Here is a 21,215-nt window from a genome sequence, read left to right on the forward strand (position 1 = left end):
GATCTCTTGGTGAAAATATACTAGGTGCGGAGTGTGTAGATAAAGTCAGTTGCGTTGATTTGACGGTGATTGATTGACTTGAAGTATTTCACCTGGGTAAACAAATTTTTGATACTGGTCTCGAAAACTTTGTCCCATGCATGCCTCGTGAGTGCGATGCCGTGAACTCTGCAATGCCGCCGACCGGAGTATTGGACGATGAGAATTGTGCAATTTGCCTGGAATTGATCCATGATCGATGCGTTCTTCCAAACTGTTTCCATTCTTGCTTGTAAGCTCACCCTGCCCACTCCCTGTCTTACTCTATGAGTCAAGCTAACTAAATCACAGCTGCTTCGCGTGCATCTTAGAATGGATTCACACAAAACAGGGCGACAAACAATGCCCTCTATGTAAAGCGCCGTTGGGCTCATACATCTTGCATTCCTTAGATCCAGCGACGCATGATTTTCATTTCTACTCAATCCATCATGGGAGCGAGACACAACCTTTCGTAAGGGCACACGGAGTATCAGACGACGCCACCAATGCCTCAAACACTAATTATCCTGTCGATGAAATTGAAAGCCACACAAATCTAACAATGGCGAGAGAGCACAGGACTCGACGCACGAGCGTCTCGGAACTGCGTCGTCATGAAGAGCAAAAGACCCGAGCAAAACAGCGTGCTGCATTGGCATTCCGACGGCATGTTTATCGGCATCATTTACCCGCAAAACATGTTGCATCGAATAAATATACACGGTACCAACCATACCCGGGTCCAAGCGGATTTCGCGCAAAACCAGTCTATGCTAGACTTCTATCAGCGTTTTTACAGCGTGAATTGCAAGTGTGGCCACATCTAGACATCGGTTTCCTTTCATACTATATTCCTGCGCTCTTATCGCACCTAGATGTCACGTCAGATGCATTTCTGGAGCGGCTTACAGAATGGATTGGGAACGAGCGTGATGCACGTCTTCTCGCGCACGAAATGGAGCTCTTTATTCGAAGCGGACGTGGTGGTTTGGGTCTTGATCATTATGACACGAATCCATGGCTTCAATACGACCCATCGTAACGACATCATTACCACGTAAAAAACGTACAAACATAATATGAATCCAAACTCGTACTATACATCTTCCATATCATCTAGTACATCTCCAGAATCAGCCTGCTTGTCTGATGCCGATGCGCCATTTGACACAGACGCAGTACCGGTGCGAGATCCTTCCGAGTATTCGCGCTTCAGACTCCACGATCCTGCATAGGGTCCATTGTGGTGTTGGTCGGCAATAGATGAAAGCACTTCTCGGAGATAAGCATAAGGTTGTTGTGTTTCTTCCCGCAATCGTTTCAGAGACCAATGCTTATACTTGTCGAACAAGCTGAAAAGCAAGTCAAGGAGTTCATTGCGTGGGATACGCGCAAACTTTTCAGTCTGTTCATTCGTGCGCGCTTGGGCATTGCCCATGACAAAGTTCGTCGCGCGTGGTTTAATATGACCCTTCCCGACACCAGCAGCAAGCATGTTGTTCATACCAGCGTCGCCACTGTCCATCATAATCACAGAGCGCTTCGGCGTAGATGACTCAATTCGGCGCTGGCGCAGGATCTCACGATACTCAGGTGTCAAGAGCGAACGCGATTTTCCAATCATTCGGGCAGGTTTCGTATCTGTTGCCGATGCTGGCGGTAACGTCGATACCATTGTTTGCTTCTGTGGCTGGATCGATGTTTCGTTTGTGACAGTGCCCGTCAATGCAGTTATCCTTTTTTTTTTGTGCAGTCCACGCGCAGGTCCCGTACTTCGTGGGCGTTTTGAATGCACTGAATCCGGCACAATATCTTCGTCAACGCCAAGGTCACTTGCTACATCATCATCATCGAGAAGTTCCTCTTCGAATGCATATAGGTTTTTCATGTATGTCTCTTCAGTTGTGGATGAAAGTTTCATATCGTATTTGCGTGGCACATTCGCATATTGTGCACGAAGGTGCAAATCTTCGATTGGTATAGCTTGACGTGGGGCTTCGGGAAGGAGAAGTTCCATCTGTTGATGCCCGTTTTCATCAGGGCTAAATATGTCAGTCGATCGTACATGAAAGAGAAACCAAAGCATACGTACTCGTATACACGCACAGTTCCCAATGGTACATCATCTCTCTCGACGTGTGACCATCCCTCAATTAGGAACTTTGGCACCTTGACAAGCCATACCTGATGCATACCGCGGGATAAATTCAAGTCAAGATCTGGTTCAGGGGACATTTCCCGATTCAAATTTTCATGCCGCAGAGCTGTTGTGCTAGGCTCTAGAACTGGATCAGGTCCTTCCTCAAGGTCTTCCATAATCCGCGACATGACGAGGTATCCGGGTGAGGTTTTTCTTGTTGCTCTTCAGCTCCAAAGATTTGTGAGTATGGGCCCCGTTCTGGATGGAGTAAGTCCTACTGCGCCTACTCGAAAGACCCTGTCCTTCTCATGCGTATTGGGCTCCGAGAACCACACGAGAGAGCCTCTAAGGGACGCGAGCGCCCGGCCGCAAGGACACGCTGACTAATTGTATGCACAAGATCTAACCGCCAAGACGGCTTGTCGATAACTCTAACACATACAACGAGCACGCCGCTCCTGTAATCTGCAACTTGGTCAGGCATGAGTACGACACCTGAGAGAGAACGGACAGTGAATTTGGGTGCAGGCCCATCCAAGCTTTCTACAGATGTAGTTCTGGAGGCTTCTAAGGCTTTCATTGATTACCAGGGCTTGGGTATTGGTGTTGCGGAACTTAGCCATCGATCCGACACTTTCAAAACTATTTTGGCAAACGCCGAAAATGATTTGCGCAAACTTTTAGACATCCCAGACAATTATGCGGTCCTATTCATGCAGGGTGGCGGTACAGAGCAATTTAGTTCGACCTTACTGAACATGCTGGCAGCACATGCTGCCAAGCATGGAAATAATTCGAATGCAGGCGCGTCTGCCCCACCCGTCGACTATGTGGTGTCGGGTGCATGGTCGAAGAAAGCTGTTCAAGAGGCACGTCGGCTGACTTCGCGCGTGAATGTCGCAAGCGATATGATATCTATGATCGGTGACCCGAATGCTGAAATTCCCTCGCCAGACAAATGGCAATTGAGTCCTGTTGACGAGTACCCTGCCATGCTGTACTACTGTGAAAACGAAACGATACATGGCTTTGAGTTTCCAGAGCATTGGATCCAACGCCTGCCCCAAGCTTATCGTGAACGAGTCCCGATTGTCGCAGACTGTTCATCAAATATCCTAAGTCGCCCCATTGATGTTCGTGCGCATGGCGTCATTTTCTTTGGCGCACAGAAGAACGTCGGTCCTAGCGGTGTGACTATGGTCATAGTGCGTCGAGACCTGATCGTGGATCCAGATGCTCTGCAAGCCTCGTACGTTCCACCGATTCCTGCTACGCTTGTGTACAAGAACATGGCAGATAACGGTTCGCTGTACAACACGCCCCCAACCTTCTCGATTTATGTGAGTGGTATTGGATTCAGAAAGCTCTTGTTAGATGGCGGCGTGCCCGCTGCCCAGGAACGTGCGAGAATCAAGAGCGAGCTTGTGTACAAGACACTCGACGTCTTTCCACATGTATATCGGCCAACTGTGGCGCATCCCGCATTTCGCAGTAAAATGAACCTCACGTTCCGTGTGCTTGACCGTGCGAGTGGCGAGCCCTCGCCAGATGCTGAGAAACGCCTCGTTGCCTTTTGTCGTGAGCATCATGTGGTCTCGATCCAAGGACATCGTTCTGTCGGTGGAATCCGAGCGAGTCTTTACAACTCCGTCACAATCGAGGAAGCAAACAAACTAGCATCGTTGCTCAAACACTTTGCTGAGGTAAATTAAGGCATACTTAGAATGTGTCAGAGATGCTCTTCTTTTGTTCACAATAGTTTCTCACCCCCCCCCCATTCTGCAGTGATACTATGACCTTTCTTTAGGCATTTTTGAAGGTTCCTTGTATGCGAATCTTGCGAGCGTTGCTTGTCGTGACGATGATGGTGCTGTTGATCGTTTGCCGGCAGGAACTACACCACCGTCAGCTTCGTCGGGAGCACTTGCGGATGCTGCATCGGCTCTGTCAAAAAAAGACGAGCTCTTTTGAAGTTGTCGTTCTTTAGCGACAGAATGAGTACGTGCAAAAGGATTTGCGCGCATTGGCAGCGTAGGCGTCATAGAACGGGGCACAGAATCGTGATCCAAAGATTGAGATGGCATTGACGATGTCGGCTCATCAGTAGCTGTGTGCAAGGAAGACGACCAGTCGGAGGGGGTTGGGCCCAGATCTGGCGACTGATGGAAATGCGACAGGCCCTCACGAGCAAGAGTTGGTTTCGAAGCCCAACGCTGCACGCGAGGGCCAAATCCTTCCTGTTGCAAAGCAAAGCGTGCGTGGTCATGACGAGCATCGGAAGGCGGCATTGATGATGCACTGGTAATGGGAACCGGTACATGTGCGAAGTTTCGGAGAAGTGCATCGGTTCCGCAGGAACGAGTGGTAACTTCGTCCAGGGATTGTTGATAGACAACGAGTGGCGCACGCACGCGTTCCATTCGGTCGGCTAGGCTTGGAAGATGGAGAAAATGGGCAATCTTAAGAGCCGCATCTAGTGTGCTTTCAGAATGCAGAGAACGTGTAGCATCGAGTGCTCTCGCGTAACGATCCGCCTTACCAGCTAGATGCACAAGTTGCAAAAGTGCCTTGTCCGCTTCCATGTCTAGCACGGCAGGATCGCTTTCTTGTACTGATAAGCGCTTGGGCCGAAGCTCAAGTCCTGTAGCTGCTTGAGTATCACGTACAGCACTTGCAAGCAGAGAACGTCGAAGAGCCAGCTCTTCAAGTGGTGTTGCTGCGCTCTCTCGCTGCGCCATGCTGATCGTAAGCTCAAGCTCTTGGACCAAAGGACGCGGGCCTGACGGTTGTGGATATAACTGCGAACTCGGAATTAAGAGACCAAGCAGATGTGTTCCTGTGACACCAATAGGCCACAAACGAACACGCGGCTTTATTGGCGCATCTGTGTACACGTTGGAATCTGAGTCTTTTGGTAACAGAGCCAACTCGCAGTCCAGAGATGGGACCCAGCGGCCCTGTCCTGGTCGCCATACTCGATTTAAAGTGTACAGCATCCCTGCGGAGTCGAATACTGCAGGTGTACCTAGCTCATCAAAGCCGAGCCAAGTCAAGGTAGCATTGGGGCCAACAGGTAATGTCCCTTGTTGCATAATGCACCACTGCGACAACTCAATAACCATGTACGCTAAATGCGTGTTGCTTGAAGTTGATGCTGCAGCTTCATACACCACCATCACACTGTACGCACAAGCAGCGAGGGCCACAACAGGGGCACCGAGAGCCCATACATAGCATTGCATGCCACTGGGCCCAAAAAATCGCAGCATGCCACGAGACGTCGAAACCACGGACGTGGCGCGGGACGTGAAGCTCTCATCCACAACTCCAGAAGAACCTTCGTGCATGTCAGCAAAAGAACCGACATTCGGAATGCCTCCAAGAGCCACGGCAGTCGCTGTTTCACCAGGCGGCAAATTTACGCTCCATTCCATTTGGATGCCGGGAAGATCATCAAATGGCCGATAAAATATAACACTTGGGTTTCCCCCCTCTACTTCGCAAGCAAACAGTATACCTTGCGAGGCCATGCTTGCCATCGTATAACCGAAATGATCGGTAAACCGGAAATTGCGCCGCGCAGATGTATCGTACGACTCAAACACCACAGTCTGGTGTGTATCTTGATCAATAGACGTCAAGGTTCCGAAATTTGACACGGCCAAGTACCTGCGCTGCGCGATCATCGGTGTCGAGCTCGGTTGGAATGAAGGCTGCCGGACAACAGACTTTCCAGCAACATCGGGGGGAATCATTCGCATACGCTTGGGCCGCGGTTCATCACCGGCATTGTCATCCAAGGGCGTATCGTCGAACAGGTCGTCTAGTTCATGCTCCATGGGTTCTAGTCCAGCGGCGTGAGTAGAAGATTCTGCCATAGGTACATCCTCTCGAGCACTAGGCATTGACGTGCCGAGAACAGACTCCCAATGAGTTAGTTGACCTTGCATGTCAGTCCAGGCGATGACGTCTTTACTTGGATGCCAGCTAAGGCCTGTAACAACAGCTTCCGCAGCATGCATCCGCACCAGCTTCTGAGATTCCATCATCCAAACATAGACAAAACAGTTTTCCGTCGCTGCCGCAAGATACCTGCCATTCGGAGAGAAAGCAAGAGCTGAAATTTGGCCCGAAGGCCGAGGTTCATGTTCGACCGGCATCGTTGTCGTCGCTGTCGTCGTCAAAAACACCATTCATGCACCACATGGAGGGATCCTTCGCTTTCTGATGGATAGCAGGTGCATTAAACAGCCCAATATCGTGAGTCTTCAGCGGCACAGCAAACATATGCCCATGTGGATGCCAGCAAGCAAGAGACGTGAACGGACTCTCTGGGCGAAGGGCTGGCAACTGATTCGAGATGATTTTCAAACAAACCCCTTCAGTTGAAGACATATCCCATATTCGTATGTCACCGTCGCTACCACATGACACAAGAAATGGTAAAATGGGACTCCAGCTAGCGGCCCGTACACCACGAGAATGACCTGTCAGAAGTGTAATTTGCCGCGGATCTTCAACATTTGCTACACGAATCAGAAGTTCATCGGAGCAAATAGCTGCGCGTGGAGACTCAGAGGCACGTTCAAGTGCGACGGAGCGCACAGGCAGGACCTCTCGTCGCACAATCCGAATGCATTCGTTCACCTTCGGAGCACTTGAATCATCAGTGCCTGAGTGTTGATAAAGTCGAACAGCCCCATCCTCAGAAGCAGTTAATATATATTTGTTGTTCGAGTCAATCCACGAGATAGACTGGGTCGCATCTTCCAATACCATAGGTAATACATCTGTCGCCGTGGGCTCAGACGGTAACAGTCGCACAAGATGATCTTCCCCCGCCGTGATAAGCCGCCTAGCCAAGTTAATTCGACATTCTGCACTTACGTATCATCAAATCTACCGGTGAGATAGCGTACGCGAGTGATACCAGGGGATATGTGTTACCTGAACGGGAAGTTCATCTTCCATTCTCAACGCGAGAAGCCTAACAAGAGCAACCAGGCACGACGCGTTCCCAAACAATTTACAGGACGTGTACTACGTATTGTTCATATATGTTCACTTCACCTACACTTCAACAACCGTCCCGGCTAGCTCAGTCGGTAGAGCGTCAGACTCTTATGAGTCTCCTCGGAAGCGAGGAGTTATCTGAATGTCGTGGGTTCGAGCCCCACGTTGGGAGCTTTTTGCAGTCAGAACTTTTGATACTATCCTAATTTCGTGCATGCTGCAATTTTAATTCCTCATATTAGATAATATTAAGCGATCAATGTCACCCACCAAGTCCAAAAGTAACACTTCTCCTTTTTCACAACGCACAATTGTTTCACAAATTCCATGCTAACATAAATCCTAAAACCTTAAATAAAAAAAGAAGGGCCATGACACTTATCGCATTAACCCCTAACCAGAAATCCAAAAAAGGGCGGTGTCCAGACCGCACAACCAAAGTAAAATATTCGCAGGGGCAGTCAGTGCGATTTTGCGAAGATTATTGAAGTGCGACGCGTTTTACATCAGAAGCCTCTTGTGCTGGGACTTGTGTCCCTTCGTGTTTGGAGTATTGTCAACCACCTTCAAGCTTGGATTCGAAGCAAAGATATTACCAAGACCAGCCAGCCAAGTGCTAGCGGTGAGACGAGTAGCGGCGCCATTGTCTGCAAAGTATGCATTCATTGGCGATAGGAAGCTGTCAGGAGGGTTCAAAACATCGAAACAGCCGTTCCAAGCAGCACGTTCAACATATGGCTGCGACTTCATCCATTCAATAGTCTCGCGCATGAAACGGTCGACATCTTTTTGCGATGGGTTTGACTTGTTCGTGAGCCCGTACTCAGTCATCCAGATCGGCAGGTTGAATTTGTCGTGAATCCTCTTTACCCAGTTCTTGAAGGAGTCAATTTCATCAGGACCACCGTACCAATGAAGTGCCATGAAAGAGATCTTGCAGCCAGCGGCGTGGCATTTATCCATGAACTTCGAGATCCAATCCATGTCCCAAACCATCTGGGGCGCACTCACTTTGATGCCCTTAAGAGCATATGGCTGGAGCTCTTGCATGAACAGACTCACAGCAGTGTCAGGATCAATGTTGGCTTGGCCCTTGATGTCAGGTTCGTTGAATGAAAGAATGTGTTCGATATGCATATCGTGAATCTCTTTCTTGCGTTGATGCCATTCGTGCATTTTCGTGGGACCCCAGAAAGTGGGGACGTATTCAAGTCCCTTGAGCTCCTTTACGTAACCATCTTGCCAATGGTGATACCACGTTACATTCTTCTTGTCGATAGTCTTGGCCCATGCATTGAAGGTGCCCCAGGGGAATCCATAGTGGAAGTCGGCAACAACAGGAGTGGCTGCGAGCAGTGCAGTGGCTGCAGCGGCAAGCGTCGCAACAGAAAGCTTCATGTGTTAGACTAATGAAGATGACGACCAGCGCCTTAAAGAGCGTGAGCAATAGACAAGGAGCAGGAAGAGGATGAGAGAGAGTGATTACAAGGAGGAGGCGGTTAATATGGTAAATCCAAACCCCGGACGGTCAATGGACAATTGTGTCGCACGCGCCAAAGATTCACCGCCTGATGATGTATAACATCTGTTGGAATAAAGAACGCGCTTTGGCACGCATCTTATGATGCTTTCGTGCTAAGCTTTGATTACGGCAAAAATTTGATTGGACAAATTGACATACCAATGTTGATATGGAGGTGAAATAAGACAATTTTGTGACAACCAATCCTTTATCGGTCGAGAAATTCGATGTCGATTTTGAAAGTGTGTATTGTTCTGTATTGGAACATACCTGACATAATTCGTTTCATGGAAAGCTTATACCGAAAATGTCAATGTGGCGGTGCCCTCATGCAAGTCGCACCATATTCGCAGGGGCTCTTGAATGCGTAGCCAGACAACCTCGTGGCATTAACGCCTGGCGGCTGACCCACGTGATGTGTGCCAAAAGAATGTTCCAATCATCGTTGAGAAAATATGTCCAGTCTTGGTCGAGGGATTGGGGAATAACACTAACGGCGTGTAGAATCAACTCGATAACTCAAGCCTCCTAAGGGTGGGGAGTATGGCTGGATCTGTACTCTCTAATGTTCTATCTACATGACCCTGTTTATGCGTGCGCCCACTTTATCGCCGACAACGCTGGTGTAATGAGTTGATAAAAAATAGGCGCTTGAATTTAGACAAGCCTCATTTGATCCAAAGACAGCCACTTGACAGATATGGAGAACAAGTAACAATCTGTATAGAACAATCTCTCGAAGTCGGATGTTTTCTTGTGTATTTGTCGATGTACAATTTAAAGTTTCTAATTGGATTTGTTCCATGAATTGTACAATGCTGTAGAGAACGAGGGCGTATCTCGACCAGTAGGAAGAATGGGAGAATTCAGACTCTTGTTCGCTTTAACTGCAGCGCCATTTCCTGGTAAGACAAGCTGACTCGGTTTGTCTGCTTGAATCTTGTGCCAGGGACTAGGATTCGTAGCCCCAGAGTTTACAGGTGCATGGTCGATTTGGACAGGCTCAGACATTATAGCCGGCATTTGCGATTTCGTACTAGTCCGGTTCCCATGTTGCTTCGGCGGGGATGCAATTGTTTCACTAGCGGCTTCGCTCTTCGAATCCTGGGGTGTCGACTCTTTCCGGCGCCGTTTGTGCTTTGATCGTTGGGAATCAACAATTATTGCGGCAGAAGAAAGATCGTCCTTCGAATCAGGTGAACCTGTATCATCGCTGCCTTTCGCACGCTTTCTTCGAGAAGCTTGATTTGCCGCCCCTTTGGCATCAACAGCTTGAATGGCATCAGCTGCGGGCGTTTGCGATGCTGGAACGACGTCAGTTGCACCTTGTTTGGTCACATTTGCACGATTTTGGCGCAATTTTTTAATAAATTCAAGCCGCGACAAGCTTAAAAGTTAGTCACTGGAAAGATGTACCAGAATAGCGATAGAAGCGTACCTGGGAACAAATGTGTAAGGCTCCGAAGATAGATCCTGTTGACTATCTGAGCCAGTTCTCCAGCCATTTTTCATCATGTTCATGATATGTAAGCGGCGAGCACCCTTGCTTTCAGCTTGTTCGACTTCAATGCTGTTAAGTTTATAGCCTGTTGAAGCATCAATTTTATATTGTTGGAAAGGTATGCCACTCGTGTAAGAAGATGATGGCATCGTACTGCTGAGCATAACGTTTGCAATTCGTGTGACATGGGGATCAGGATCAAGACAAAGCGGCGGAGCAGTCAGGTGAAGAATCTGAGATTCTATTCGCATGGCGTCGTCGTCGTTCCAGATGCCCCCAGTCTTCACATCCATCATGCGCAAGTCATTCCAGAGTGATTCGTCAGACGACCGAAGTATCATTCGATAGACCTCTACTCCGTCTGGACTAGGATATGCCTCGTCCTTCCAAAGGTTCGAACGACCGCCACCAAGGCGGTGGGGATGAAAGCCGTAGCGGCCACCCTCTCTGAGATAAAATAAGGATGTATTATTAGGGCGCAAACGACGCCCATCCGGCCCGTATGCGTTTGCGTTGTGGCTTGTATCTACTGGCGGCTCGCGATGATCGTGGACTTCGACCATAAGGCAGCCTTCAAAGAACGGGACGCCTGCTTGTTGAAACACGTCCACCAGATCTACAGGGATGATCTGGTTCTGCAGGTAGTGAAGAAATTCCTGTATGTGAGTGATAGACTGTGTTTGCTTCTGCATACCTTAGTGCGCGTCTCGAACAAGAAATAACCATCCTGTCACGATAAGTTGACCCTCGCGACACGTACCTGCTTTTCAAACCGCATAAATTGTGAGTGTATGTGCAAAATGAAGCTCGCTGGGTCTTTCCTGTGACGTTTCAGAATTTGGCGTGTTGTACGCTCATAATTGTACACAGACGCAGACGTCGCCATTGTGACGCTGGGCGTAGAGAATTGGCTCTACGCTTGCTCTGCTCCAAGCCACAAGGGATCGTACCTAGCGCCGACAGACTGAGGCGACACGTATTTTATCTCCACGTCTGAGGAACCGCCCAAGCCATACATGCCACGAAATTACCCAGTCGAAGGGCTTGAGGGCTACACACCTCTATAGCAACATTTTATGGGCAACATTGGAGCAATATGGGTCAATTTTATGGATTTGGTCAGGGTATTAACTTGAGAACGTCTGCTATTCTCCTTCATCACTACTCAATGTCAAATCAATCACATCAGCCGACGGCTCAGAATGCTCGGTGGGATGCACCAAAGACGTTCCAGACGTGTTAAGGTCAGCGGGAAATGATATACATGGGGGCGTTGCGACTTCTTGCTTTGTTGGCTCAAGCTGATTAGAAGGTAGCGAGCGTTGTGGCGTGCGTTCAGGAGATGGCGTGTGATCAAGCAAAGTATCTTGATCCATGGGTATGGATGGGGGAAGCGATGTTATATAGGCAGAGCCAGAATGGTACTGGTCATCTGGTGAATGCCATGATCCATCCGACTCAACTAGCACAGCGTCCAAATCGGGAGGAACACGGCGCAAAATATCTTCGACGTATCCATCCATGCGCAGATCTTCCGGCTTGATATCTTGACTACACACAGGACACTGCCACTGCGGAGACTGCTCATTCATCGAAAAGAAACTCGATGCGTCGAAGCACTGAATATGATCACATGTATTCGAGCGGCAGGGCACAGCCATACGCACATACGTAAGGGGGCATGTGAGTTTGAGTGTCGAGGCACCTGTCTCGATATCTTCATCCCTTGACTTTTTGTGCATCATATCGATGACAGCTTCTTTTGAACGATACCGCCGGTGTTTCAGCTGCTCGGTGAGTTGCTCGGCCGTTGTAATTTTGCACAGAGCAATCACCATGGTATATCGAGATGGCGCATTCGCGTAAGATAGCTCTACACGATTGAGCTTTCCGGGTTGCAGGGAAAGGTGTCCATTACGATTTAGGTTGGGAGGCGAAACGCGCCCAGCATGTTTTTTGTTGCCACGTAAATTCACATTTAGTGAGTGCTCATTGATCCGCGCATCACACGTGTAGGGGAATTCGACAGGAGCCGCTTCGCGCTTTGGAGATACGGAGGCCATAAACTGATCGAATGTGGTGCAAAATAGACGCAGCTGATGAAGATGTCTAGCGTAAGCTGGTTGGGATAGTCGATACGTACTGGGTATCAAGGAGACGATCCACTTGCTTTTCGGAAAGGGTGAATGAAACGCCGACTTGCCTGCGTCCTGAGGCAGGTGGCGCTTCTGGTACTTGTACAATGGATGACACAAACTCTTGCACTTCATAGAAGGGTGATGGCCAGAATCGCAGTTGCTTGAGGGAATTCGGTGTCAGAGACTTGGGCGCCGTAGACGTACTAGCACTATTTGTACTGCTAGCACTCCCTGCATTGACGCGAGCATTGCTAGACGCGGTAAATGATTCGAAGCTACCAGATGCAGGTACACCCAGGATGGAGAGCGAGGGGGGTGCCTCGCCATTAGCAGGTGATCGGCCATAGAAAGAGGTGTACTGATTCGCGGCGCGGCGTAAACGATCTTGGTCTGAGCTCCAACATGTGTAACCAAGGGGCGCAATCACACAGAGCATTTCTTGGAAGTACTGCGGGTTCATACACGAAGCCAAGACGGCTTCTGTGAGACGCTGAGCCAGTTCCGTTTTGTTACCAGATAGCCGCATATGCGGACAAAATGGGAGGCGCTCATTGAAGGCTTTGATATGCTCTTTGAGATCTGCCACCTTGAGTGACTTGACGTAGTCACTCAATATAGACACAGCTCCCAACTCCATCGCCCCGGCCTCGTGGGCGTGGCCACGCACGTCTTGTACAATCAGAAGGTCTTGGCGTAATGCCCTCCGACTTTCTCTTTCTCGCGCTCTCCACGATGCAGTATGAGATCCGAGGCTCCAAAGCGCGAGCACGTGATTTGCCGTGTGGCGTTCGCTCCAAACACCTACACATGCTGTAACCCAGAGGTGCACCTGGGACATACAGAATGACTTTGGCACTGTACGATGATGGTTTTGCTGTTTGAACATAAGAAGGTGCTATCGGTGAGGAGCAGTAAGTGAAATCGGTAAGAGTAGCATTAGTAGTAGCATCAAAATGAGGATAGTTATTGATTAGAGAAATATGCTTGTTTGATGTGATGTTCGAGTGACGCACGGCCTGGCCATGGCTTGCCATGTTGATGTTTTTGCTCCCATTCCTCGAGAAGGTCCAAGTCCACAGCTCTTGAACCCAGTTGGAACTGACGCTGACATGCGCCCGGTCCTACCGCCGCTCGCGCTGGCAGAAGCGACGATAGGACCGAGGCCGTAGGTATAACCGCATTGTCACGCGCGGAGTCGTTGTCATTGTCATCAACCTTGTTCTCGCAGTCACTATCCTGAGAGACTTTTTGCGGAGGGGGAGAGAGGAAGCGCGTACCTTGAAGTTCGGGAGGGAAAAATTCTTGATGCACAGGGTGCGCAAACGATGGCTCATAACGATACTGTGCTCCGTAGCCGAGTTCGCGCATCATGCGTGTAGGAGCATTGCGAATATGCAGCGGTACAGGATACTGCGGAAACAGTTAGACATGCGCATAAACGTACATTGAATTCAGATTCAACCTTCGACAAAGCCTTTTTCCACGCACGATACGAACGTGTGCTTTTGGGACTTTCCGCAAGCGCCACCACACAGTGCGACAAGTTGATCCCACACTCAGGCAAGCCGACAATTTCGCACGCACGATAAGTCGCAGTTGCTAGAGCAAGAGCATCTGCCGAGCAACAGTCCTCTGACGCACACACAATCAGACGTCGCGCAATAAATAGAGGGTCATCACCACCCGCAACCATGCGAGCCAGCCAGTACAAAGCAGCGTCTGGATTGGACCCACGGATACTTTTGTGAAGGGCGCTAATAGTGTCATAATGAGCATCGCCTGCGCGGTCATATTTCAGCGCTGTGCGACGCAAACTTGCCTTTAGTCGCTCGCGATCAGCGCCATCGTCTCTCACAAGAGCAAGCTCAAGAGCTTGAAGCGCGGCGCGTGCATCTCCGTCGGCCATCTGAGCCATCCATTGCAAAAGAGAATCATCAATCCATTCATACGAAGCGGCATCAAAGACGTCGTCTTCACCAGTTCGCACACGAGCCAAAGCATTTCGTAGTATATGAAGGCAGTCACATTCACTAAGCTTCGTCAGTACAACCACACGTAGCCTCGAAAGAAGTGCGCCCTGAAGCCGGAACGACGGATTTTCTGTTGTGGCTGCAAGCAACGTGATAAGGCCACGCTCGAGCATGGGGAGAAACAAGTCTTGCTGGGCACGGTTGAAGCGCTGTATCTCGTCGATAAATAACACAGTACGCTGTGTCGTAAGCATCTGTCGATTCACAGCTTCTTCAACAATACGCTTGACATCATTAGCTGTGGCAGTTGTGGCGGACAACTCGACGAAGCGGAACGGCGTGTGGTTCGTCGTAGTGATCGCCTCGCGCGTCAATAGGCGTGCGAGTGTTGTTTTTCCTGATCCTGGCGGACCCCAAAGTACCATTGATGGGATATGACCCTTATGTAAGAGCGCACGCAGCGATCCATTGACCACATCGTCCTGGCCCACGTATTCGTCGAGTGTTTGAGGGCGCATGCGCTCGGAAAATGGGCGCACATGCTCGGTACGACGTGTCTTAGACCGTGGAACAGGGGTCTTAGTTTCTTCTTTTACCGTCGCCTTATCATCTCTCGAGAGCACATGGCTCTCTTCGTTGGCAGGACGTTTTTTGTGAGGCGACGAAGAAGGTAGCAGGCAACTATCGAGATGTTCATTCATAACGGCGAATGGGACGTGTGCCTCGCAGTTGGGACAGACCACGCGCTCATGACCTGCAGGTATTTCTATTTCGGCAGCTCTCGCAGTATTTGAGTCATGGCTGGATCTTCTCTCGATCATGCTGGTCCTTTCATCATGGCTGACAGGCATGGGATCCAAGAGAATGACGCGTAGTGAGTGCGTTGGATATTGCGCGTGTGCTTCCCTCCACACGCGTTTGATCCAAGACCGCATCAAAACGTTAGCCATCCCCCGTGCTTCGCTTCCCAAATTGCATGCACGTGATAGAACGTGGCCCGCCCGAGACTGGCCGGAAGGTCCGACGGAGAGGCGGACATGGCGAAAGGAGCGCTTGAGCGTCAAGTCTCCTAGTGGGCAAATATTCATACTGACCCGCATTGCTCTACACACGTAACCGAAATGAGCAGCGACAAGCCGCATGGCCAAATCGCCAGCGAGGAGGTGCTGAACAAAAAGATGGACCTGTGCCTCAGTAACACGATTGTCAAAACAGGCATTGGTTTCAGCGCCGGTGTCGTGCTGTCGGTGTTGTTCCTTCGACGTAAGTATGAACCGCGTGTGACATGGAGAAGATAGGCGGTGCAGCATGCTAACTTTGTAAACAGGACGTGCGTGGCCCGTCTGGCTCGGTACAGGCTTTGGTATGGGCGCTGGATACACAGACTGTGAGCGCTCCTTTAATCCTGTCTCAGTTCCAGGTGTACGAATCCTTCCTGCCGACACGGCCAATGTGTCTGCGCCACCAACTCGCTTTAGCCTCTTGCAGCAGCGAGTGGGCGAGCTGTTCGGGCAGGCGCATGAGCAGGCCTCTGATGCCGTGGACAACACAAAGGATCTGCGCACAGCCGCGCACGAGCGCTTTGCTGAACTGAGCCAGAGCGGCAAGGAGCAGATTGAAAAGCGGTTTTCGGATTTGCAGGACACGACGCAGAAGTTTGCTGACAAGATTGTCGAGACTGGCAAGGACCTCACGAGCTCCAATGGAGGCAACAACAGCAGTGGCAGCGGTGAGGCTAACAATAAGGTGCGCGTGGTCTAAGTATGGCTGGCTGGCTCTGTTGCCCATGTCGTGCCGTAGGAATGCACCAGTATTTGTGGTTCCGATATTGACGTCGCGGTCAGTGGTTCGTCCATGCGGTAAATGAGTCCATGGTGGCGTCGGACGAGCACAGCACTAAGGTCGAGCCGTGTTTTGCATGTAAAGCGACAGGTGCTGCGGCGATGTCGTGCGTTGGAATTGCTGCCTTGCATGAAGCGCATCGCCTACGCCGCATGCCAGGTCCACCACAGCGTCGTTGGACCACTTTTCTCGTTTTGCTTGGCACGTCTAGCTTAGGTGCGGCATTGGCACGCCTTTATTGGTAGTTTATTATACGAGCACGGAGAAAAAGAGAGAGAGAGAGAGAGCGAGTATAGTACTTTTCTATGCACGTTCTATAGTGATACGGAGCATATGAGACCGTTCTGATAGTGCACTGAGCTGTGCAGTCTGTGCATCACGAAGCATGTCCAATTCGGCTGCTCGCATAGCTGACCAGTCAGCATGTCGCTTGCAGTCGCGCTGTGCGACGGTGCAAATATGTGCTGAGGAGTCTTCGATGTTCCACGGCTGCTCATCATTCAGTACCGCTCGGCCATGTGCTGAGGTTGCCCATGCTGCAAGCAACTCGTCATCCATGCATAGTCGCTCATCGAAGCCGCACGTCGGGGTGCTTTCCTGTATGTTGCTGCCGGCATCGTTGGTTTGATCGCTCTGATGTGACAAATGTGCTGATGGTCGATCATCTGCTATTTGAAGTAATTTGCCCCGTATGCTGAGCAGATCCAAGCTTACATGCAGCAATGTACACTGGCGTTCGAAGTGCTTCAGCTCCGTCTTCATATGCGCAAGATCCAGCTCTTTTGTGTCGAAACGCGTAGCTTCTTGTCGCACAAACTCACCATAGCTCATACCTGGCGGTGCTTGTGGCGCTTCGGACCTTGCATTTGTGAGTGCAGATTGGATCTGATCAAACCAAACGGAGTCGGCTTTACCGTCAGTGAGAGGAAGATGCGTATGGATCGGCGGTGACGGTGTCCATACGCACAGGCCACGACGCGCGTCCACATTGGCAATCGAAGAGGGTTGAATGATCCTTCGGGTATCTTGTGGCTTCATTGCATCCATGCGGGAACGGATCTCATCCATGCCACATGCATTAGAACAGTAGCGTGAAAGTGGCAATCGCGCAGGTCGGCGACACGCACGACGGTGGCACGGTACCTTGAAAGTCGTTCGTTGTTTAGTCCCTTAACATACGTGTGAGTGTCTCGATTCGTGTGCAAGGTTTGTGGGCCCAACAATCTCCAATGTCATGGAATTTATGAGCAGATCCTCCTGTTAATACGTACGTGATGTACATGAAGGACAAATAAAAGAATCGACCAACTCGACATCGTCCTCTTCAATGTGCATGCAGATTGCGTGAAACCAGTCATCACAGTGATCGCAAGCAAGCATGAGTCGTTCATCATCTGGTGAAAGTATGGAGATTTTGCCAATGCATGTTAATATCATGATGTAACAAAAGAGTTTTTTTTACGAATCATTACACGTACCGTATCGTTGGCGACACACGCAGTACAACTTGACATCTTCAGGGACCTGTGGTGCTGATGCTGGCACTGACGCTGAATGCGAACGTGTCTCACTCACATATCGCTTCATGTCGCGCTCTTGTGCCGTTACATCGTTCGAGTCTTTTCGTTTCGCACTGTCCATTTGGTCGCAAGCAAGTATCCAATCCCAGCTCTATAGCAATGCACTCCAGCAAGACGTGTGAAACAGTCTATTTCATTTTGAATAGTTCCATTTTTCATGTGTCTTTCATCCCATTCGATGTGGTGTCTCCACATTGATCAACTTCGTGGCGCGTTTCGCCACCCCATCCATCAATACGCGCTCTCCACTTCTCTGGTACTCCCGGGTGTGAGTAGTACCCGGACCTTGAGCGTAGATGACAGACGCGGCTGCCCTGGTTAGTCGCGCATATGAGTATGCACAGGATGGAATTCTCGCTCTTATGTCCTGTCTGGACTGCGCAGATGGGTACGGCACAGTGAACGTGAATGGCGTGTCGTACGAAGTCATGCAATTGCTAGGCGAGGGTGGTTTTAGTATGGTATACCTGGTACGAGATCGAACGAGCGGCAGAATGTATGCGCTCAAAAAGGTAAAGTTGATCCGCAAATTTACGCACTAGCGTATTTTTTATTTTTTGAACTAAAAAACCAACGCGACAGATCCGGTGTCAGCACGGCGATGAGTCACTTCGGTACGCGCTTGCGGAAATTGAAGCAATGCGTCGGTTCCGCGGCCCGCACACGCTGCAACTCATTGACTCAGCTGTTGTAAGAGATGAACATGAAGCGGGAATGGGAGCATTTTCCAGGGCCCTAGGGAATGTACCGACACATGATGTCGAGAATCCACGTACCCAAAAGGTCGTCTACTTGGTACTACCGTATTTTCCGAATGGCAACGTCCAGGATGCGATCAATGCGCATATTGTGCACAAAACGCGCTTCGATGAACGAAAGATGCTCCAACTGTTTGCTTGCGCATGTGATGCACTCAAGAGCATGCACCAGTACGTCCTCCCACACGTCTCCGTGCAAGCAGGTGATGAAGATGAGGATGTCAATACAACGCATGCCGTCTCGACGAAAGACGACTCTTTGCTTTTTGATGCTGGCTTATCAGAGTCTTACGCATACCCACCGCCAGAGCCTATGGCCACCAATGCTGCTGCATCTAAACCACTGTCGACGTCGTCAACCCATGCCGAACGTGTGCCATATGCTCACCGTGACGTAAAGCCAGGGTACGTATGCTTTCCTGTGTGCTCGAGCCAGCTGAGGCCTTCTTTTTTGACGAAGACCCTTATTCTCGTTCGCTCACACTGACGTTTCCACCATCACTCGTCCATGGCTGACACACTAGGAATATCATGATCTCTGATGACGGAAATACCGGCGTGCTGATGGACTTTGGTAGCACCATGCGAGCACGTGTCACTATATCGAGTCGTCGAGAGGCTATTGCGCATCAGGATTTAGCTTCAGTTCATTCCAGCATGCCGTACCGAGCGCCAGAACTGTTTGACGTCAAGACGGACGCTGTGCTGGACGAGAAAGTGGATATCTGGGCACTTGGGTGCACACTCTACGCGATGGCATATCTGCATTCGCCATTTGAGACCCTATCCACCGTAGAGCAAGGCGGCTCGATTGCTCTGGCCGTCATGAATGGCGCCTACAAGTTTCCACCTGCCGACGAGGATCCGTACTCACCGCATGTGCGGCATATCATTGAGCGATGCTTGGAACACGATCCGCAAGCACGTCCTGATATTGATGCTGTGTTAAATGATGTTCATATGGCCCTAGCATCTATCTAGGCAGTAGCTTTCCACTGCATACGCCAACTAGCAAGTCCTGCAATCATACCGAAAAAGCCGACCCAGCCGTCGGAAATCAGGCCCTTCGTTAGGGACCAGTGCAACGTCAGTGGTAGATAGCCCACATTGACCCAAAACTGTGTCAGCAGCATGTCCTTTCGAGCATAAATATCAGACCACATGCGCCGTGTCGCTTCCTGTTCTTCAGTGAGTGTTGCAGACTCCGTGCTGGGTGGGCTTGGATGTCCACGGCTCTTTTCCAGCGCCTTAGCTCTCGTACGCAGCAACCGATTGTCCTCCATAATGTGCCAAAAGTCCAACACCACATAGGCTGCCCACAAACGACATCCATACAACCACAGGTTGTTTTGCACGCGGTCTGAAATAGGAAGCACTTTGTGCATCGCAAGGTAGGCGGCCGCTTCCATCGGCGCGTACACAACCATAGATAGCGCCTGCATGCGCTCAATCAGCTTCAAATTCCGCGTAGGTGGCAGCTGGCGCTCAATGCCAACCATCCACTTGACCATCGGCACTATGGCCCAGATTCGGAACAGGATACGCGCATCAGCTGTGAGTCCCCCCAGGGCTTTCAAGTAGGGTGCCAGACGTGAAAACACACTGCTTTTGTCCTTGCTCTTTTTAAGAGCATGCAACGACAGAAGAATTGCTACCAGCAGGTTCGATCCATATTGCGCGAGCATGAAGAACTGGATTTTACGTTAGCCGGGACTGTGTAGTCGCTCAAAGTAACACGTACGAACCTTGTCTGTACCGGTCCATGTACTCAGAAATCGTGCAAGGTGATCTAGCGTTGGGCTTGGCGGAACTTTACGCAAACACTGGAAAAGACAGTCCATGGGATCTTGCTTAACAGCCTTGACACTGGCTGGCTGCGTCGTCTTTTTCTCGTCCGCTTGGCTCATTGTATATGCCGGGGCAGTGAGATATACTCTAGGCTTTTCTCCACACTTGAACCGTCACTCTATGGGGAAAAAGGGGGGTGGGGGCGATTCGGTGAGGCGATGGCCATTTTTGCGAATCTCGTGATAGGCTTAGGCTATGGTAGTGGTCATCAACGTGAGTCTGCATGTGGAACACAATGCCCTTTCGTGTGGTAGGATCGTTCCAATATTATGGAATGAAAACGCAGGCGACATTGCACGTTGCAAGCCAATGTTCATTTTTGTAAAAGGTCGGATATTTCTTAAGCAAGGCTTTGGTATCTTCAATGAGAAGGGACTAGAGGAAAGAGAAAAAAAAAGTTTGATGCAGCACGTATTTATTTTCTGTGTATAGTCGCGCGTACTTCATCGCGCACACGCTGCTCAATATCGAGCCATTCGCGTTGTGCAGCTGGCATAGAAGCCTCTGTCCTTTCACGGCGAAGGCGCTCAGCATCGGCTTGCGTAGTAGCATCAGTCGATGCGCCATGCTGGAAGCCAAGGCGTTCTGTCACAACGAAACGCTTGCGAGCAGAAAGTGGACGGCATGCCTGAGCGCGAATGAGTTCACCAATTGAAAGTGAGGACTCGGGGTCATGCACGAGATACTTGTTATGACGCACGTATGTCTAGTCGTCAGACAGGGGGGTAGGATGCATACCTTGTGAAGCTTAGGATGTGTCTTGACCTTCGCCACGGTCATGGTGACCGTTTTCGCCATGAAACCCGCCTTGGTCACAATGCCCGTAAGTGTTGTAGCGCCCATGGTCAAAGCGAACGGACAGCCAGGACGTGAGAAGCGGAC

General features: G+C 50.1%; 14 protein-coding genes across 14 annotated transcripts; 5 read left to right on the forward strand and 9 right to left on the reverse strand.

Moving 5' to 3' along the window:
• Nucleotides 1-136: 136 nt before the first annotated feature.
• Nucleotides 137-1,063, forward strand: MGL_0059 (uncharacterized protein; the record flags this gene model as incomplete). The annotated part of the gene is made up of 2 exons (XM_001732232.1): nt 137-147; nt 331-1,063. 2 exons carry the CDS (start codon nt 137-139, stop codon nt 1,061-1,063), a joined length of 744 nt encoding a protein of 247 aa, XP_001732284.1.
• A 54-nt stretch (nt 1,064-1,117) lies between these two features.
• Nucleotides 1,118-2,349, reverse strand: MGL_0060 (uncharacterized protein; the record flags this gene model as incomplete). Its single annotated transcript, XM_001732233.1, has 2 exons — nt 1,118-2,063; nt 2,114-2,349. The coding sequence occupies 2 exons, from the start codon at nt 2,347-2,349 to the stop codon at nt 1,118-1,120; spliced, it is 1,182 nt and encodes a 393-aa protein (XP_001732285.1).
• A 294-nt stretch (nt 2,350-2,643) lies between these two features.
• Nucleotides 2,644-3,873, forward strand: MGL_0061 (uncharacterized protein; the record flags this gene model as incomplete). The annotated part of the gene is made up of 1 exon (XM_001732234.1): nt 2,644-3,873. One exon carries the CDS (start codon nt 2,644-2,646, stop codon nt 3,871-3,873), a length of 1,230 nt encoding a protein of 409 aa, XP_001732286.1.
• A 78-nt stretch (nt 3,874-3,951) lies between these two features.
• MGL_0062 (uncharacterized protein) lies at nt 3,952-6,354 on the reverse strand (the record flags this gene model as incomplete). Its single annotated transcript, XM_001732235.1, has 1 exon — nt 3,952-6,354. The coding sequence occupies one exon, from the start codon at nt 6,352-6,354 to the stop codon at nt 3,952-3,954; it is 2,403 nt and encodes an 800-aa protein (XP_001732287.1).
• Nucleotides 6,355-7,675: 1,321 nt separating this feature from the next.
• On the reverse strand, nt 7,676-8,572 carry MGL_0063 (uncharacterized protein; the record flags this gene model as incomplete). Its single annotated transcript, XM_001732236.1, has 1 exon — nt 7,676-8,572. The coding sequence occupies one exon, from the start codon at nt 8,570-8,572 to the stop codon at nt 7,676-7,678; it is 897 nt and encodes a 298-aa protein (XP_001732288.1).
• A 910-nt stretch (nt 8,573-9,482) lies between these two features.
• Nucleotides 9,483-10,889, reverse strand: MGL_0064 (uncharacterized protein; the record flags this gene model as incomplete). Its single annotated transcript, XM_001732237.1, has 2 exons — nt 9,483-10,083; nt 10,135-10,889. 2 exons carry the CDS (start codon nt 10,887-10,889, stop codon nt 9,483-9,485), a joined length of 1,356 nt encoding a protein of 451 aa, XP_001732289.1.
• A 453-nt stretch (nt 10,890-11,342) lies between these two features.
• Nucleotides 11,343-12,972, reverse strand: MGL_0065 (uncharacterized protein; the record flags this gene model as incomplete). Its single annotated transcript, XM_001732238.1, has 2 exons — nt 11,343-12,306; nt 12,341-12,972. 2 exons carry the CDS (start codon nt 12,970-12,972, stop codon nt 11,343-11,345), a joined length of 1,596 nt encoding a protein of 531 aa, XP_001732290.1.
• Nucleotides 12,973-13,665: 693 nt separating this feature from the next.
• MGL_0066 (uncharacterized protein) lies at nt 13,666-15,006 on the reverse strand (the record flags this gene model as incomplete). The annotated part of the gene is made up of 1 exon (XM_001732239.1): nt 13,666-15,006. The coding sequence occupies one exon, from the start codon at nt 15,004-15,006 to the stop codon at nt 13,666-13,668; it is 1,341 nt and encodes a 446-aa protein (XP_001732291.1).
• Nucleotides 15,007-15,426: 420 nt separating this feature from the next.
• On the forward strand, nt 15,427-16,066 carry MGL_0067 (uncharacterized protein; the record flags this gene model as incomplete). Its single annotated transcript, XM_001732240.1, has 2 exons — nt 15,427-15,568; nt 15,633-16,066. The coding sequence occupies 2 exons, from the start codon at nt 15,427-15,429 to the stop codon at nt 16,064-16,066; spliced, it is 576 nt and encodes a 191-aa protein (XP_001732292.1).
• A 384-nt stretch (nt 16,067-16,450) lies between these two features.
• On the reverse strand, nt 16,451-17,215 carry MGL_0068 (uncharacterized protein; the record flags this gene model as incomplete). The annotated part of the gene is made up of 1 exon (XM_001732241.1): nt 16,451-17,215. The coding sequence occupies one exon, from the start codon at nt 17,213-17,215 to the stop codon at nt 16,451-16,453; it is 765 nt and encodes a 254-aa protein (XP_001732293.1).
• Nucleotides 17,216-18,023: 808 nt separating this feature from the next.
• On the forward strand, nt 18,024-18,269 carry MGL_0069 (uncharacterized protein; the record flags this gene model as incomplete). Its single annotated transcript, XM_001732242.1, has 1 exon — nt 18,024-18,269. The coding sequence occupies one exon, from the start codon at nt 18,024-18,026 to the stop codon at nt 18,267-18,269; it is 246 nt and encodes an 81-aa protein (XP_001732294.1).
• Nucleotides 18,270-18,441: 172 nt separating this feature from the next.
• On the forward strand, nt 18,442-19,466 carry MGL_0070 (uncharacterized protein; the record flags this gene model as incomplete). Its single annotated transcript, XM_001732243.1, has 2 exons — nt 18,442-18,890; nt 19,010-19,466. 2 exons carry the CDS (start codon nt 18,442-18,444, stop codon nt 19,464-19,466), a joined length of 906 nt encoding a protein of 301 aa, XP_001732295.1.
• Nucleotides 19,467-19,572: 106 nt separating this feature from the next.
• MGL_0071 (uncharacterized protein) lies at nt 19,573-20,392 on the reverse strand (the record flags this gene model as incomplete). Its single annotated transcript, XM_001732244.1, has 3 exons — nt 19,573-19,603; nt 19,905-20,176; nt 20,231-20,392. 3 exons carry the CDS (start codon nt 20,390-20,392, stop codon nt 19,573-19,575), a joined length of 465 nt encoding a protein of 154 aa, XP_001732296.1.
• Nucleotides 20,393-20,600: 208 nt separating this feature from the next.
• MGL_0072 (uncharacterized protein) lies at nt 20,601-21,176 on the reverse strand (the record flags this gene model as incomplete). Its single annotated transcript, XM_001732245.1, has 3 exons — nt 20,601-20,708; nt 20,776-21,039; nt 21,072-21,176. 3 exons carry the CDS (start codon nt 21,174-21,176, stop codon nt 20,601-20,603), a joined length of 477 nt encoding a protein of 158 aa, XP_001732297.1.
• Between the last annotated feature and the right edge of the window lie 39 nt (nt 21,177-21,215).

This window comes from Malassezia globosa (genome assembly GCF_000181695.2).
Source record: "Malassezia globosa CBS 7966 chromosome Unknown mgl_sf_1.1, whole genome shotgun sequence".
NCBI classification, from domain to species: Eukaryota; Fungi; Basidiomycota; class Malasseziomycetes; order Malasseziales; family Malasseziaceae; genus Malassezia; species Malassezia globosa.